Source organism: Lissotriton vulgaris, chromosome 1_1, assembly GCF_964263255.1.
Source record: "Lissotriton vulgaris chromosome 1_1, aLisVul1.2, whole genome shotgun sequence".
In the NCBI taxonomy this organism is placed as follows: Eukaryota; Metazoa; Chordata; class Amphibia; order Caudata; family Salamandridae; genus Lissotriton; species Lissotriton vulgaris.
The window spans coordinates 1265180404-1265198978 of NC_141685.1; the positions used below are offsets into that span (position 1 = coordinate 1265180404).

At 41.7% G+C, this 18575-nt stretch overlaps 1 protein-coding gene across 7 annotated transcripts in view; it reads left to right on the plus strand.

Annotated features, from left to right (window-relative positions):
• LOC147748965 (uridylate-specific endoribonuclease-like) overlaps positions 1-18575 on the plus strand; it is a 246155-nt gene that overhangs the window by 124530 nt on the left and 103050 nt on the right. For 5 of the 7 annotated variants that reach the window (XM_086964643.1, XM_086964669.1, XM_086964676.1 and 2 more), the window contains exons 5-8: positions 5778-5837; positions 9066-9221; positions 12939-12998; positions 17101-17256. In XM_086964643.1, the coding sequence (XP_086820769.1) occupies positions 5778-5837; positions 9066-9221; positions 12939-12998; positions 17101-17256 (432 nt within the window). The remainder of the gene's footprint in view (positions 1-5777; positions 5838-9065; positions 9222-12938; positions 12999-17100; positions 17257-18575) is intronic. The other 2 variants (XM_086964651.1, XM_086964690.1) reach the window with 2 other exon arrangements.

The window sequence follows — 18575 nt, forward strand, 5'->3', positions numbered from 1 at the left end:
CTGCTCAATCACACCGTTTTTTAACAACTTATCAATCTCCTCCTTCACTTTCTCTTGTTCCATCAGAGGTATCCTCCTTACTTTTGCTATTACCGGATTGGCATTATCTCTTAATCTAATATGATGTTTATATCCCTTTAAACATCCCAAACCTTCCTTGAAAACTTTTGGATATCTTTTTGCTAATTCTTCTCCCAAATCAGCTTTGTCTACTTCCTTTTCATTTATGTCTACTTGATGAATTTGTACTTGAGGATTAGCATTTGGATTTAAACTCACTCCGAGTTGACCTTGATGTACTCAACCCAATAATACATCACCTTTCTTTGCAACATAAATTTTACCCACAATAATCTTATTTCCAAGTTCTATTTCCGCCATAAAACAACCAAGCATCTTAATTGGTTTATCAGCATATCCTAGAGGTCTTAAATCTGATCTCATAAGCTTGACTTTACCCTCAAAATGTTTTGTATACACACTTTCATCAATCAAAGTTATTCGTGAACAAGAATCAAATTTAAAGTTTATCATTTCATTTTCCACTTTTACCAGATGTGATGGATGATCAGGCACCTCACATTTTATTTGAAAGGTTACTGTTCTTACTTGAGGTTGATTCCATCTTTTCCTTGTTACTTCAGGCCTAAACAACCTAGTTCTACAAAATTTTGCGTAACGACCTTTCTTTCGACACGAGTTACATATAATTTTCAAAGCAGGACATATTGATGAATTCGCCAAGTGACCTATTTGACCACATCTAAAACAAGAAAATTTGTTATTTTGCCCAGCAAATGAATTCTGACTTGTGAGCATAGATCCAGTATTTTCTTTCTCATTTGAAGACTCATTTTTCTTTACTAGACAAACCACTTCTTCTACTTTTGTTTCCTCTTTCTTTTCATTTAACACCCCTTTTTCTTTCTCCTTCTTCAATTCTCCAACACATTTAGTCATATGTTCTACCTGTTTTGCTATCACTAATACTTCCTCAAGAGCTGGTTCATCTTTTAACCAGAGCTCCTTTCTGATATCATCATGTGCACACCTCAATACAAATTGATCCCTGATACGTTCATCTAAAGTCTGACCAAAGTTGCATGAGGAGGCTAACTTCCTTAATGAGGAAACATATTCTTCAACAGTTTCTTCCTTTTTCTGTTCTCTCAATCCAAAATGGTAACGTTCCATAATAGTGCTGACTCTTGGCAAATAATGTTTATCAAGTTGAGCAATAGCAATCTCGTATTCATTCAAGTTTCGTTGTTCTGCAGCTGATAAGTCAGGTAGATGTTCCAATACGTCTTGTCCTTCTCCCCCAAGACAATGAAGAAGAAGAGCTAATTTCCTTTCCGCACTTAAATTAGTTCCGCACACTCTTGCATAGTTTGCAAAAAATTTCTTCCATTTTTTCCATTTTACACTTGGTTCTCCAGGACTTATCAGAAAGAAGGCTGGCTGAGTTACATTCTGCATTTTTATTTAAATATATATTAGTCTTACTTCTTTATATATTTATTTCAAATAAAAAAAAATTGTCTCTCATTTACTTTTATTTAATAAAAAAAAATCTGACCACTTTCTATAACCGTGTTCTTCAATTCTCTTTTTTTTTATGAAAAAGTCCACAGTAAGTATAAATTCTCTATTTCTTTTCAAAAGAACACAAAGCCTTGTGACTTAATAATTTGTATTGTGTTCCTTCGTGCAGATTTTCCTTTTCCCAGCTTTATGATGCAATAATGCTCCTTTCCTTTTCCTGTGCGCGTTCTGAGTTCACCTTTGTCTATATTAATAGAACACAAGACTTCAGCTTTCCTTTCTTGTTCACGTTCTGACTCGGTCTTTGTTTGTTTAATGAGTGATCTTGGAACGTGAACGTAAGGCGTCAGAGCGTCAGCTGCTCTTGAAACGCATTCGTCATGCTCTTGGAACGCAAATTGACACGTTAGAAACGCGCTGACGTGAAGCTTTGCAAGCGCTGGTCGCGAGCTCCGAGTTCACGAGAGCAGGCGCGCGAAACCAACGTTTTCCAATTTCTTATCTGTTATTTATACTTTTCCTCCCTTTAAAGTAAATAAAACCGCCTTCCAACCAAACTCCTCACCACACAACTGTCTGTCTCGAAGAATATCAGCGGCAGGGAAGACTTCGCTTCCTTTTAATTTTTTACCGCTGCTGGAGGAGCAGATGAATTTTTCTTTTCATGCCTGTGTTGGGGTAGGGTTCACCCGATCGTCGCCAATAAATGTAGTGTCTGTCAGTTGAATAAAACAGACTGAAGAGTAGATGATTTGAGAGCAAGCTTTAATTAATTCCCCAGCCACAGGTAAAGCTCTCAACTGACAAGCAACAGACTCTGTGTATTCCAGAATCTCACAGTAGATCGGATTCACAGAACAAGGTATTCCACAAGTTAAAGAAACAGTAAACAAAATACATGAACACCATTACAGAAGTCTCATCCTGTATTTTAACCCTTTATGCTGTCTGCCTGCTCGCTGTTGCCTAGAATTCAGGAAAGACAGCATGGAGAGTTTTTCAAAAGAAGCACCGTTTTCAGTATTTTTCTGCTTTTAAACATCAATACAGACAGGAAAGACACTGTTAACTGTCTGTAATTATCTGTAAAAATCAGTGAAAACGGAAAACTGGAAGCCTTTATTAAAGGGTAAGTCACTTGATATGTGTACCTTATAATATGTGGCCTAGATCCTTAGATGGAGCAACATTATCATCTATTTAATTAAACACAAGATGCTTCTGTACAGCACATATCCTAAACTTGCATATTTGACTATGTTTTCATAAGTAAACATTTAAAAAAAGGACGTTCAGTAAAATGAAATATATGTCAAGGATCAAATAATTTTATGAAGCAGAGAAGCCTGAATTGATCCTAGTTTTTCTAGTTCCATATTGTATAGTTCTCTTTCCTGTTTCACATCAAAGATTATTGCTGTATCTATAATTATGGCACATGACAGGAGAGTGTAGGTAGAAGACAATGGCTCGCTTTAGAGGATCCAAGAGGACCTTGAGTTGAATCATACCCTGCCATGAGGTTCGAGCCTGACTCAAACACTGTGTGCCTTTCCGACCCAAGAGGCATCAAGAGGGGCCCTGGACTTTCAAACCCAGCCTCGAATGGTTACAGCGCCCTGGGGACATGCCTGATTAATTAAAAGACCACTCTGTCTCTGTCTCTGGCCCTGGCACATCACTCCAAAATTTCAGCAGGGGTTGAGCAGACTAAATCATGCACACATGTATGATGTGCAAAAACTAAGGATAGGTGGAGTATGCGGAGTTGCATTAAAACTTTGTGGAATTCCGTGGAGTTTCGCTCCGCCCTACAAGTTCTTCTGAAGCCACTCAGACATACAACTGAAGCAGGTTTGCGATGTCTGTAAATACCTCAAAATGGTAAAATCTTTGTAACCAAATGGGAAGAGATGTGATAGAAGCACAGCGTTGAACAGATAGCTTACAGGCCCCTGTGCTCTCTTCAGACCTACACACCTACCCATCTTGGTGCTCATACACCCTGCTGCCCTTTTCACACGTACAAACTCTACCCTCTTCACCCTCACACACCCTGCGGCCAGCTTCACACGTACAAAATCTTCCCTCTTCCTGGCAACAAACCCTGCTGCCATTTTCACACACACAAATTCTGTCCTGCACGCATAGAGCAGGCCCACTCCGCGCACGACCAATGGCAGTCCTCTGAGACACCATCATAGGTCAGAGCTGGGGGAGCTATGTGCTCAAGTGTGCCATGCGTTATTCAAAGGGTATGGCCCTCATATTTAGAAGACTTTAATAGTACCTGCATTTCAGTGCCAGACAAACCCTCACTGAGACTCTGCCAGGCATTGGTGAAGCGATTAGAGCAGCAGCAGCAGCCTTCCGTGGTGGATACGACATCAGTGCGCGTAGCTGCATGATGACATCATGGTATGTCCACAAAAGGTAAATGGTTGTTCCATCTGAAGTTAACTGGGATGATGAAAATATTATAAGCCTGACTGTTGAGGCTTCTGTTCCGGGCTTTGGTGCACTTTCAGAGGTACGCAGCTGAAATATTACCGGCACTTGAGCCACAGAGGTGGGTACCTGTTCACAAGATTACAGCTGAGAGACATGACAAAGGCAGTCTCCTGGCCCACTTATTTTCAGAGAGGAGGGGGGTGGGAGCACACCGCCTCACACTCCAACACTCAGTTTGCTCCGATGCATCATAATAAATGCAGTGCCTGATAACACTTTTGTCCAATGTCAGGCTATAGTTTTTCACCATTGTTGGTGCAGCCAGTGCTGTGTATCTCTAGAAACGTGTTTCAGGATAATTGTCCTTCTTCAGTAGAGAGCAACCCCCTTTTGGGGGTGCTGGTGGGAAACATCCTTTACAATGGAATCATTACATCGCACTACACTTACAACGCAGTCATTACATCGCAATATCCCTTACAACGCAAGTCACTACAATGCAGGCATTACAACGCATGACACTACATCACATGGCTCTACAAAGCAGGCATTACAACGCATACCATTACACTGCATACCACTACAGCGCATTGTACCCCTACGCTATCCAAAACTTATCCTACTGTTGCACCCCCTGGAGTTAGAATAGTAATTTTTACCCCTACACTATCCAACACTTACCCTACTGTTGCACCCCTGGAGTTAGAATAGTAATTTTTACCCCTACACTATCCAAAACTTACCCTACTGTTGCACCCCCTGGATTTAAAATAGTAATTTTTACCCCTATATTATCCAATACGTACCTTAAATGCAATGTAATGGTATGCGTTGTAAAGGTATAATGCAATGTAATGGAATGCGTTGTAAAGGTAGTTTCTAAAAATGCGATGTAGTGTCATGCGATGTAATGGAGTGTGTTGTAAAGGATGTTGTGATGTGAAAACTGTGTTGTAAAGGCATGTGTTGTAAATGTAGTCATTATAATATCATACATTCGTGCTGGTGCATCAACCAGAGCTCGTCAGCTCGTTAGCTCAAGAGAGTCTTTTCATACAGGAGGGGGGTGGGCGCACACCGCCTCACACTCCATCACTCAGTTTGCCCCGATGCATCCTAATAAATGAAGTGCATGATAACACTTTTGTCCAATGTCAGTCTGGTGCATCAACCGAAGCTCTTCAGCTCGTTAGCACAAGGGAGCCTTTTCATACAGGAGGGGGGTGGGCGCACCCCTGACGAGCTCTCGTTGATGCACCTGCGCCCAGCGAGTGGTACTGAGACCTGGGAAGGCTTTGGGCAGCATCTCCAGCACCCCCCAAAAAAGTGTTGCTCTCTACTGAAGAAGGACAATTATCTTGGAAAACGTTTCTAGAGATACACAGCACTGGCTGCACCAACTAGGGTGAACAACTAAAGCCTGACACTGAAGAAAGTGTTATCCTGCACTACATTCATTATGCGGCATCGGGGCAAACTGAGTGCTGGAGTGTGCGCCCACCCTCCTCCCACTTATTTTCAGAGGACCGACTTCACAATAGGCTGGCTATTGTGCCCAGGTGCAGGGGATCTCGTACAACAGTGAAATTCATGCTTACTGCCTGGCTTCAGGGGTGGGTGGCAGGGGCAAACTCCCCCACACAGCGAAATTGTGTTTTTGGATCAACTCCACTCTCCCCACGAAGTGCGGAGTTGGCAAAACTCTGCAAATTCTGCCGGCAGTTTGCATAAAAGCTGCTTGTCGTTCACTTAAGATTGTGCTTTTCTCTTTTCTGATACAGATATAGAACCTTCCTCAGAGAGCGGCCATGATCACTCTTCGAAACCGTCGGGTGTTGCAGGTAAGGAATTGAACTGACATTAATTCAAGCGCCTCATAACCAAAAACCTCAAGTATTAGACTAATTAAGAAAGTTTATAATGCTTGTTTGGAAAATTCTACCAGAACTTTGTGCAAGCTCACATTGTTAAGAAAGCTCCAAAATGTAATACATATTTACTCCCTGGATCTGGCTTTAGGACTGCTGTGCACTTTCTATCCCTGTTCAGTGGTGGCAGTGCAGTGCTTAAAAGTCTTTCTAACCACACTCTTCATCTACTCAGAGGCAGTGGTTAATTTGTGAAAATAAGTGCTGGGGCTCTCGCCAGGTGGCAGCTTGGACAAGCCCATTGCTCCTATGAGTGCCGCCTATAACAGGACTAACTACTAATCATGAAATGCTACAAGTGGGGAGAGGATGTGACGTCACAGCCAGAGCTGCCAACTTTGGAGCTGGGACCCAGATTCGAGTCTCGGCATAGGCTCAACATCTTGCGATTCTGGGAAAATAACTTAATTTCCACTTGCCTACTAAAAATGATTGGTGCTCATGAAAAGCGCTCCAATACCTTTCAGTCGAGTTTGGCACCGGTGTTGACGATTAAGTTCTGTCGCCGAGCACCGAAAATCACCGGCTCAAATTAAGAACTACTCAGAGCCATTTAGCATTTAAGTAGCCAGACCCATCAGGGTTCTTAGTGTATAAAAACATATTATGCCACACTCAAACCCTTACCTTTGACCTCCTTAGAAGGATACAGCTCTTTCAGTTCGCCTACCGCACTTATAAGGCATTGATGTTTTAGCACCCATCTTATCTGGCAGCAATTGATGAATTAAGATGCAGAGCTGATAAGAAGATTCCTGGAGCCCTGGTGCTCCTTGATCTCTCGGCCGCTTTTGACACGGTGTGTCATAGTCAACTGTTGAAGCGCCTGAGAGATCTGGGCATAGGGGGGACCGCACTAGGCTGGCTTACCTCATTCCTGCAGGGAAGATCGCAGAGGGTGCAGCTGTCAGACTTAGTATCTACAGCAGCTGCCATTACCTGTGGAGTCCCGCAAGGCTCTGCCCTTTCGCCAACCCTTTTTAACATCTATTTGCAGCCACTGATCTCTGCTCTTAATCAGATGGATTGCCAGACATATAACTACGCTGATGATACACAGATTATCATCCAAATAGAGGACTCACCAGGAGCACAAGCTAGGCTGCATAACATCTTAAAGTTTACAATCAACTGGATGTCCACCAACTCCTTGAAGATTAATCCAGACAAAACTGAAGTGTTGCCTATCACCATCTCAGGTAACCCTTGGAACGATCGTTTCTGGCCGAAGGAGTTGGGTAGGATTCCAGTACCGGCAGCCTCAGTGAAAAGTCTGGGAATCCATATTGATGGCAGTCTGTCGATGAAGAAGCAAGTGTCTGTGGTGAGCACTTGCGTGGGCCTTCTCAGACAGTTGCGGAAAATTCTCCCAACTGCTGTCCTTCTCTACCTTAAGGAGTGTGGTGTCTGCTATAATCCTTGGACGGCTGGATCATGGTAATGCCCTTTATGTTGGGATACCACAGCAGCTACTTTCAAGACTGCAAATAGTCATGAATGATGCGGCTAGATTGATCTTTAAAAAATCTAGGAGCACGCATGCCACGCCGCTCTTGCGCCATTTACATTGGCTTCCCATCAAGCAGAGGGTAATGTTTAAAGGCCTGTGCATTACGCATAAGGCAGTATATGGCAATGCACCTAGTTACATCAAGGCCAGACTGTTGCGGTATTATCCTAGGAGGACACTGCGCTCATCCGAGGATATTCTGCTGGTCAGCCCACGTTTCCGTCTGTCCACTTTGGGTGGACGTGCTTTTTCAACTGTACTCCCAGCAGTCTGGAATAAACTGCCATACTGCCTTCGGAAGGAACCTAATCTATTACCGTTTCGCCGGATGTTAAAAACAGTGCTCTTCCAAGATGCATGGGATGTGCTATAAATCAGTCCCCTGTTTCTGTTGTGTTCAGTGTCTCCTGTACAGCGCTTAGAGACCTATGGGTGATAATGCCCTATACAAATAGAATAAATAAATAAATAAATAAATAAATAAATAAATAAATAAATAAATAAATAAATAAATAGTTCAAGTTTTCCCAATGACTGCTGGCTGCCCTTAGTAAGTTTCTTCTCCAGTGAATATCCCACTTGTTTAGAAAAGTTGCAGATTGATAATCGTGTTTTTTCTTCTACTATGTGGCTCTCAAATACCCTTTCTCCCTCCTTATGACTTCTCCCAACACATATTTTGTTTACAAAAGAGTGAAAAATATATCTCTTTTAAAATTAATTGTTTTTATGAATATATTGTTGTGGGTAATTTTTTTTCTTCAAATTGTGAAGCAATATCATTTTATTTAAATCTGAATTTTCATTTTCTTTCTGTCGAATGCACCCGAATATTTTAGCCAGGTTAGTGCTTTGTAAAAAATTAAATTCTAAAAAAACAAACATGGCAGAGAGGTCAGTAGGAAAAAACAACATCGACAGCCACTGTCAAATAAATTCTCTCATATATAGTAGTGTATTATCTGGCACGCTTTGTGGGAACAAGTCTGGAATCAAAGCCACTGCCAGTAAATAAGGTGTAATGGGTGAAGGGCTTTCACCACAATCATGGAAAGGAGGCTTAGGTTCAGTCAATAGTATAACAAGATAGGGTGGAGGTAGCATTTTCCATTTATAGTCATGCCAGCATTTTCGTTTTGTCAGGGCTTGTTTTTTTATGATTTTGCAAAATGTTATTGTTGATGAAACTACCAGATCATCATCAATTAAAAACAACACTTAAACTTAAAAATATTTTTGTACTCAAACATCATTCAATGCCATAGTAAACACTGGCACTGAATGAAGTTCATTGTCTGTGAAGGCTCTTTGTAAAAGGATAGAATGTCATCACTCGCTGTGAAGTTAGCCAAGTGCTGTAGTCGGTTGAACTATGCCCTATGCTGAATGAAGCAGTGGGTGGAAGGAAATGTGAAGGACAGAATGCTAGACCAATGGATGTAGAGAGTTGCTGAAAGCCTTTTTAGTAAGTACATTACACATTTAATTGTAGTAAAATCAAAAGCTCTTGGCTAAAATCAGCTGTAACTGCTAAACGCATGCTGCTTCTATGAACGCATCAGTTATTGTGTGGTTGCTTGATTTTGTTTACAAACTACAAAACTTGTCTCCCCTATTTCGCAACACCACAGACAAGACGTCTTGTAAAGGAAGGTGTGACAACCCCTACAAGAAAAAGGACCCATGCCAATGTGACAAAAAATGCAGCAAGTTCAACAACTGCTGTGATGACTACAGCAACGTATGCAAGAAAACAGACAAGACCAGTACTCATGGCCAGAGTGAAGGTAAAAATAAGTGATGCGGTGGGAATGGGGCATCTGAGGCTTGTGGTTGAGTGTCCAGCAGACTTTGACCAGTATAAAATTCTAAGTGCTGTCACTGCTATGAGAACCAATCCGAATTCAGGTTGGTTCACCAATTGTTCTGTTTCTAAAACTTCCTAGAAATTTGCTGAATGAAAACCCAGCTATACAAACACTGTTTTGGTAACTAAGTGCCCCTGTAGAGAGGGTATCGACCCTGTCTACCGTTTACAGATCAATATATGCTGACCACAATACGTGTTCTGGTAACATCGCAAAATAATGCTGTAGATGGCGTACCTTACTTGTTCCAATCTTGTTTAAATGAAGTTGTTTGAATAAAGTTGCAATCTAAACAAGTGCCGGGCTCTGATGTTTGGGTGAGCCCTGCTGAATATGCCCATCTGTAGCATAACTAGTGCTCATGTTGAGCATGTTAAGTGCTTCAAAACTTTCAAGTCAAGTTCACGCTATGCAAACCCACCAAATACGCAGGCGAGAGAGTGTGGGATCACAAGATTTCTACAGAACCAAAACAGTGTGCCGAGCCCACGGCACTAGGACAGCGCTAGGGGGCTGAGACGCTTAAAAGAAGCTGCACCAAAGAGGATGAAAACAGTGTTTGGGCCATGGGAGACTGAAAAGAGGAACACACAGGAAATAGTATGCTATAGCCCAGCTCAGCCTCTGGTGAGTAGCAGCCTGGATTAGAGCTCTTTTAGTGATTACTATATGTCTTACAGACAGTGCATGCACAGTCAGGCTCAACCTAAACAGACACTTTCTGTTATTTATCTCTATGTAATGTATTGATACCACCTTCTAATAGGTAATTAGCATTCTGAACGGGATGAGGTGGTGTCTTGTTTGAGTTGTGTGATAATGCTCATTAATAATAATTTCTTCTATATATGGTCCTTCATACCAAACTTGTGACACTTTTAAGCACTTGATGTGAATGGTTCTATTATTATTCAAGGTAATGGCTCCTTGCTGGCTTTCATACTTATCTGTAGAGCACCACTGATGTCCCTGATGGATGTTAACTCACTGTCAACTTTCTAATGAATGATAAAAAGGAAAAATTATTTAAAAGATGATGCTAGTAAAGACCTTTATAGATGACCTTTAGGGTGGGTGTGACTCTGTGTAATAGTCTATTTCACAGAAAAAGTTTGGGGCAGCAGATAGAACATAGAGGTATTTTCCATATGCAAACGGTTGATTTTATTCCGGGAGCGGAATGAGCTCAGGATGAAATGTCTTCAGACAAACTAAGATGGTCACAACTTAAAAAATTATACCTTTGACCCTAGACCCTTAACATCTTGCACTCCACTGCACCTGGGCAAAAAAGCTAAACGTAGCTCCGCTAACTTCCTCAATCTTTCTCTTTCCATATATCCATCCTCTCTCTTTCTTCACATTCTCTACCTCCCTGCCTTTCTCTCACTCCTGAAGTCTCCCTGTGTCTGCTACACTTAACCACGAGGAGCAGGGGAAGGCCTAGGGGCACCTAAAGGTGGACACCCCAGCAAATTAACAGGGAGAGGCGAGCCATAGCTTAGCCAAGTGTTTCGCTAGGTTCAACGAGCCCATGCACAAGTCGAGTCATGAAAATATTTGGCATGTCAAGTCAAGTATATATGTAAATCATAGCAAAAACATCTTGTAAAAAAATAATTACGTTTTTTAAAAATTCAAAAAAGTGTATTCCTTTTACATGTGGAAATGTTTTACCTTAATACGTCTGAATATAACACTGCATCAAAAGGCATTTATTAAAGGTGATAGCTTTTACACATTCCTGCTCCCTCACCCTGCCATGACAGCAATGCCATGAGTGAATTTAAGGTAGGGCTCCCGGTTTTATGGTATTTAATTCTTTAAAATTTCCGTCTGTATTTATCCATATTCATTTTTGGGCCGTATTTATCCATATTTATTTTGTGTTTCAAGAATAAATGTAGCTGTAAAATTGTATATTTCCATGTTTATACAACTCTTCAACGTGCACTCAAACATGGATGCCTGTTAAATTCAAAATAAGCTTTATTCGATTTTAGTCATTTAAAATCTCAAAAACAGACAATTTTAAAAACACTTCATATATACCTGATGTCTGTCATGTTTTAGCAAACTAAGCAGCCACATATAACAAAAGACTACACTCACAGGTACATATTAGCATCATACTACAAATATATGTTAACATATGCCTGTATTTAAGGAAGTCTCATCCTGTATTTTAACCCTCCGTGCTGTCTGCCTGCTCGCTGTTGCCTAGAATTCATGAAAGACAGCATGGAGAGTTTCTCAAAAGAAGCACCGTTTTCAGTATTTTTCTGCTTTTAAACATAAATACAGACAGGAAACACACTGTTAACTGTCTGTAATTATCTGTAAAAATCAGTAAAAATGGAAAACTGGAAGCCTTTATTAAAGGGTAAGTCACTTGATATGTATACTGTATAATATGTGTTCTAGATCCTTAGATGGAGCAAGATTATCATCTATTTAATTAAACACAAGATGCTTCTGTACAGCACATATCCTAAACTTGCATATTTGACTATGTTTTCATAAGTGATCATTTAAAAAAAGGACGTTCAGTAAAATGAAATATTTGTCAAGGATCAAATAATTTTATGAAGCAGCGAAGCCTGAATTGATCCTAGTTTTTCTAGTTCCATATTGTATAGTTCTCTTTCCTGTTTCACATCAAAGGTTATTGCTGTATCTATAATTATGGCACATGATAGAAGAGTGTAGGTAGAAGATAATAGCTCGCTTTAGAGGATCCAAGAGCACCCACGGCCCGTGGAGGAAGTTTCGGTAGGGCGGAGAGGCGGGGCGGGGGAGGGTCAAGTTTGGGGGGTGCTAAAAACTGGAGTATGGATAATTGAAGGTAAGTAAACAATTTAATTAATAAAACGAATTTCGTAGCGCGCCCTGCATCACAAAATGCAGAGGAAGAGGACCTTGAGTTGAATAATACCCTGCCATGAGTTTCGAGCCTGACTCAAACATTGTGTGGCTTTCCAACCCAAGAGGCATCAAGAGGGGCCCTGGGCTTTCAAACCTGGCCTCGAATGGTTACAGCGCCATGGGGGAATGCCTGATTAATTAAAAGGCCACTCTGTCTCTGGCACATCACTCCGAAATTTCAGCAGGGGTTGAGCAGACAAAATCATGCACACACGTATGATGTGCAAAAACTAAGGGTGGGTGGCGGTGTTGCTCTCTACTGAAGAAGGACAATTATCTTGAAACACGTTTCTAGAGATACACACACTGTCTGCACCAACTAGGGTGAAAACCTAAAGCCTGACACTGAAAAAAGTGTTATCATGCACTGCATTTATTATGATGCATCGGGGCAAACTGAGTGCTGGAGTGTGCGGCAGTGTGCGCCCACCCTCCTCCCACTTATTCTCAGAGGACCAACTTCACAATAGGCTGGCTATTGTGCCCAGGTGCAGGGGATCTCGTACAACAGTGAAATTCATGCTTACTGCCTGGCTTCAGGGGTGGGTGGCTGGGGCAAACTCCCCCACACAGCGAAATTGGAGTTTATGGATAAATTCCACTCTCCCCATGAAGTGCGGAGTTGGCAAAACTCTGCAAACTCTGCCGGCAGTTTGCATAAAAGCTGCATGTTGTTCACTTAAGATTGTGCTTTTCTCTTTTCTGATACAGATATAGAACCTTCCTCAGAGAGCAGCCATGATCACTCTTCAAAGCCATCGGGTGTCGCAGGTAAGGAATTCAACTGACATTAATTCAAGCGCCTCATAACCAAAAACCTCACGTATTAGACTAATTCAGAAAGTTTAAAATGCTTGTTTGGTTAATTCTACCAGAACTTTGTGCAAGGTCACATTGTTAAGAAAGCTCCAAAATGCAATACATATTTACTCCCTGGATCTGGCTTAAGGACTGCTGTGCACTTTCTATCCCTGTTCAGTGGTGGCAGTGCAGTGCTTGCAGGTCTTTCTAACCACACTCTTCATCTACTCAGAGGCAGTGGTTAATTTGTGAAAATAAGTGATGGGGCTCCTATGAGTGCCGCCTATAACAGGACTAACTGCTAACCATGAAATGCTACAAGTGGAGAGAGGATGTGATGTAACAGCCAGAGCTGCCAACTTTGGAGCTGGGGAACCAGATTCGAGTCTCGGCATAGGGTTAACTTCTTGCGATTCTGGGCAAATAACTTAATTTCCACTTGCCTACTAAAAATGATTGGTGCTCATGAAAATCTCTCCAATACCTTTCAGTCGAGTCTGTGCTATAAGCCCAGGTGTGACGATTAAGTTCTGCCCCCGAGCACCGGAAATCACCGGCTCAAATTAAGAACTACTCAGAGGCATTTAGCATTTAAGTAGCCAGACCCATCAGGGTTCTTAGTGTATTAAGACATATTATACCACACTTAAACCCTTACCTTTGACGTCCTTAGAGGGATACAGCTCTTTCAGTTAGCCTACCTCACTTATAAGGCATTGCTGTTTTAGCACACATCTTATCTGGCAGCATAAGAAATGAATGTGAGAATATCGAGGTGGGTAGCCAAGAGCTAATTGGAAAATTAGAGAAAGCCATTGACGTGGTTGCGCCGATGAAAAAGGTTAAATGGATGGACAAAGGGGCGGGAGCACCTTGGTTTAACGAGACCCTGAGAATTAGAAAGCAGATCCTACGGAAAGCTGAGAGAGCCTGGCGGAGGGACTACAACATGAACGCACAGAGTCTATACGTGCAGGAGCTCGCGCTTTATAAGAAGGCTATTCAGGCCCGCAAAGCGGAGTTTTTCGAGACCAGAATTGCGACAGCTCATGATCCCCAGAAAGAAATCTTTGAGATATTCACGGAACTGAGGATTAATGAAGAGCAGAAGCCTGAGTTCTCGCAGGAGGATTGCCAAAACTTTCAGGATTTCTTTACGAATAAAATTGACGATCTCTTGATTGAAATAGCTCGCACCCCCATCTTTGATTGTCCACTCCAAAGTGGGCCAGTTATCCCAGACGTCTGCCACCCCCTTAATTCACTACCTTTGATCACGAAGGAGAGGTTAGCTGGCTTGGTGGAGAGAGTAAAGTCAGGTTCCCGGGCGGATCCTTGCCCTCCTAGTGTTTTTAAGATGGCTATGCCAGGGATTGAAGAGGATGTCCTTGCACTCCTAAATAGATCCTTGGCGATGGGACAGGCTCCGACCTTCTTTAAAGAGGCCCGAACTGATTCCATTACTCAAGAAGCCAGGGGCGGATGTCAAAAACGTTATGAATTTTAGGCCCATATCCCAACTACCCTTTTTAGCCAAAGTGGTAGAACAGCATGTGCTGACGCATCTCTCGAAACATCTGGAGACAAACGATCTGTTTGAACGAAATCAGGCTGGCTTCCGGAGTCATCACAGCACGGAGCTGGTGATGTTGTCCATTTTGGATGAATTAAGATGCAGAGCTGATAAGAAGATTCCTGGAGCCCTGGTGCTCCTTGATCTCTCGGCCGCTTTTGACACGGTGTGTCATAGTCAACTGTTGAAGCGCCTGAGAGATCTGGGCATAGGGGGGACCACACTAGGCTGGCTTACCTCATTCCTGCAGGGAAGATCGCAGAGGGTGCAGCTGTCAGACTTAGTATCTACAGCAGCTGCCATTACCTGTGGAGTCCCGCAAGGCTCTGCCCTTTCGCCAACCCTTTTTAACATCTATTTGCAGCCACTGATCTCTGCTCTTAATCAGATGGATTGCCAGACATATAACTACGCTGATGATACACAGATTATCATCCAAATAGAGGACTCACCAGGAGCACAAGCTAGGCTGCATAACATCTTAAAGTTTACAATCAACTGGATGTCCACCAACTCCTTGAAGATTAATCCAGACAAAACTGAAGTGTTGCCTATCACCATCTCAGGTAACCCTTGGAACAATCGTTTCTGGCCCAAGGAGTTGGGTAGGATTCCAGTACCGGCAGCCTCAGTGAAAAGTCTGGGAATCCATATTGATGGCAGTCTGTCGATGAAGAAGCAAGTGTCGTCTGTGGTGAGCACTTGCGTGGGCCTTCTCAGACAGTTGCGGAAAATTCTCCCAACTGCTGTCCTTCTCTACCTTAAGGAGTGTGGTGTCTGCTATAATCCTTGGACGGCTGGATCATGGTAATGCCCTTTATGTTGGGATACCACAGCAGCTACTTTCAAGACTGCAAATAGTCATGAATGATGCGGCTAGATTGATCTTTAAAAAATCTAGGAGCACGCATGCCACGCCGCTCTTGCGCCATTTACATTGGCTTCCCATCAAGCAGAGGGTAATGTTTAAAGGCCTGTGCATTACGCATAAGGCAGTATATGGCAATGCGCCTAGTTACATCAAGGCCAGACTGTTGCGGTATTATCCTAGGAGGACACTGCGCTCATCCGAGGATATTCTGCTGGTCAGCCCACGTTTCCGTCTGTCCACTTTGGGTGGACGTGCTTTTTCAACTGTACTCCCAGCAGTCTGGAATAAACTGCCATACTGCCTTCGGAAGGAACCTAATCTATTACCGTTTCGCCGGATGTTAAAAACAGTGCTCTTCCAAGATGCATGGGATGTGCTATAAATCAGTCCCCTGTTTCTGTTGTGTTCAGTGTCTCCTGTACAGCGCTTAGAGACCTATGGGTGATAATGCCCTATACAAATAGAATAAATAAATAAATAAATAAATAAATAAATAAATAAATAAATAGTTCAAGTTTTCCCAATGACTGCTGGCTGCCCTTAGTAAGTTTCTTCTCCAGTGAATATCCCACTTGTTTAGAAAAGTTGCAGATTGATAATCGTGTTTTTTCTTCTACTATGTGGCTCTCAAATACCCTTTCTCCCTCCTTATGACTTCTCCCAACACATATTTTGTTTACAAAAGAGTGAAAATATATCTCTTTTAAAATTAAGTGTTTTTATGAATATATTGTTGTGGGTTATTGTTTTTCTTCAAATTGTGAAGCAATATCATTTTATTTAAATCTGAATTTTCATTTTCTTTGTGTCGAATGCACCAAAAGATTTTAGCAAGGTTAGTGCTTTGTAAAAAATTAAATTATAAAAAAACAAACATGGCAGAGAGGTCAGTATGAACAAAGAACATCGACAGCCATTGTCAAATAAATTCTCTCATATATAGTAGTGCATTTTCTGGCACGCTTTGTGGGAACAAGTCTAGAATCGAAGCCACTGCCAGTAAATAAGGTGTAATGGGTGAAGGGCTTTCACCACAATCATGGAAAGGAGGCTTAGGCTCAGTCAATAGTATAACAAGATGGGGTGGAGGGAGCATTTTCCATTTATAGTCATGCCAGCATTTTCGTTTTGTCAGGGCTTGTTTTTTTTTTTAATGATTTTGCAAAAGGTTATTGTTGATGAAACTACCAGATCATCATCAATTAAAAACAAAACTTAAACTTAAAAATATTTTTGTACTCAAACAGCATTCAATGCCATAGTAAACACTGGCACTGAATGAAGTACATTGTCTGTGGAGGCTCTTTGTAAAAGGATAGAATGTCATCACTCGCTGTGAAGTTAGCCAAGTGCTGTAGTGGGTTGAACTATGCCCTATGCTGAATGAAGCAGTGGGTGGAAGGAAATGTGAAGGACAGAATGCTAGACCAATGGATGTAGAGAGTTACTGAAAGCCTCATTAGTAAGTACATTACACATTTAATTGTAGTAAAATCAAAAGCTCTTGGCTAAAATCAGCTGTAACTGCTGAACGCATGCTGCTTCTATGAACGCATCAGCTATTCTGTGGATGGCTGATTTTTATTACAAACTACAAAACTTGTCTCCCCTATTTCGCAACACCACAGGCAAGTCATCTTGTAAAGGAAGGTGTGACGAAGCCTACAACAAAAAGAACTCATGCCACTGCAACAGAAAATGCAGCAAGTTCAACAACTGCTGTGATGACTACAGCAACGTATGCAAGAAAACAGACAAGACCAGTACTCATGGCCAGAGTGAAGGTAAAAATAATTGATACGGTGGGAATGGGGCATCTGAGGCTTGTGGTTGAGTGTCCAGCAGACTTTGACCAGTATAAAATTCTAAGTGCTGTCACTGCTATGAGAACCAATCCGAATTCAGGTTCGTTCACCAATTGTTCTGTTTCTAAAACTTCCTAGAAATTTGCTGAATGAAAAACCAGCTATACAAACACTGTTTTGGTAACTAAGTGCCTCTGTAGAGAGGGTATCGACCCTGTCTACCATTTACAGATCAATATATGCTGACCACAATACGTGCTCTGGTAGCATCGCAAAATAATGCTGTAGATGACGTACCTTACTTGTTCCAATCTTGTTTAAATGAAGTTGTTTGAATAAAGTTGCAATCTAAACAAGTGCCGGGCTCTGATGTTTAGGTGAGCCCTGCTGAATATGCCCATCTGTAGCATAACTAGTGCTCATGTTGAGCATGTTAAGTGCTTCAAAACTTTCAAGTCCAGTTCACGCTATGCAAACCCACCAAATACGCAGGCGAGAGAGTGTGGGATCACAAGATTTCCACAGAATCAAAACAGTGTGCTGAGCCCACGCACTAGGGCAGCGCTAGGGGGCTGAGACGCTTAAAAGAAGCTGCACCAAAGAGGATGAAAACAGTGCTTGGGCCATGGGAGAATGAAAAGAGAAACACACGAGGAACACACAGGAAATAGTATGCTATAGCCCGACTCAGCCTATGGTGAGTAGCAGCCTGGATTAAAGCTCTTTTAGTGATTACTGCATGTCTTACAGACAGTGCATGCACAGTCAGGCTCGAACTAAACAGACACTTTCTGTTATTTATCTCTATGTAATGTATTGATAACACCTTCTAATAGGTAATTAGCATTCTGAACGGGATGAGGTGGTGCCTTGTTTGAGTTGTGTGATAATGCTCATTAATAATAATTTCTTCTATATATGGTCCTTCATACCACACTTGATATGACAGGTGCTATTATTATTCAAGGTAATGGCTCCTTGCTGGCTTTCATACTTATCTGTAGATCACCACAGATGTCCCTGATGAATGTTATCTCACTGTTAGAGTCAACTTTCTAATGAATGATAAAAAGGAAAAAAAAAATAAAAGATGATGCTAGTAAAGACCTTTATAGCTGACCTTTAAGGTGGGTGTGTCTCTATGTAATAGTCTATTTCACAAGAAAAGTTTGGGGCAGCAGATAGAACATAGAGGTATTTTACATATGCAAACGGTTGATTTTATTCCGGGAGCGGGATGAGCTCAGGATGAAATGTCTTCAGACAAACTAAGATGGTCACAACTTAAAACATTATAC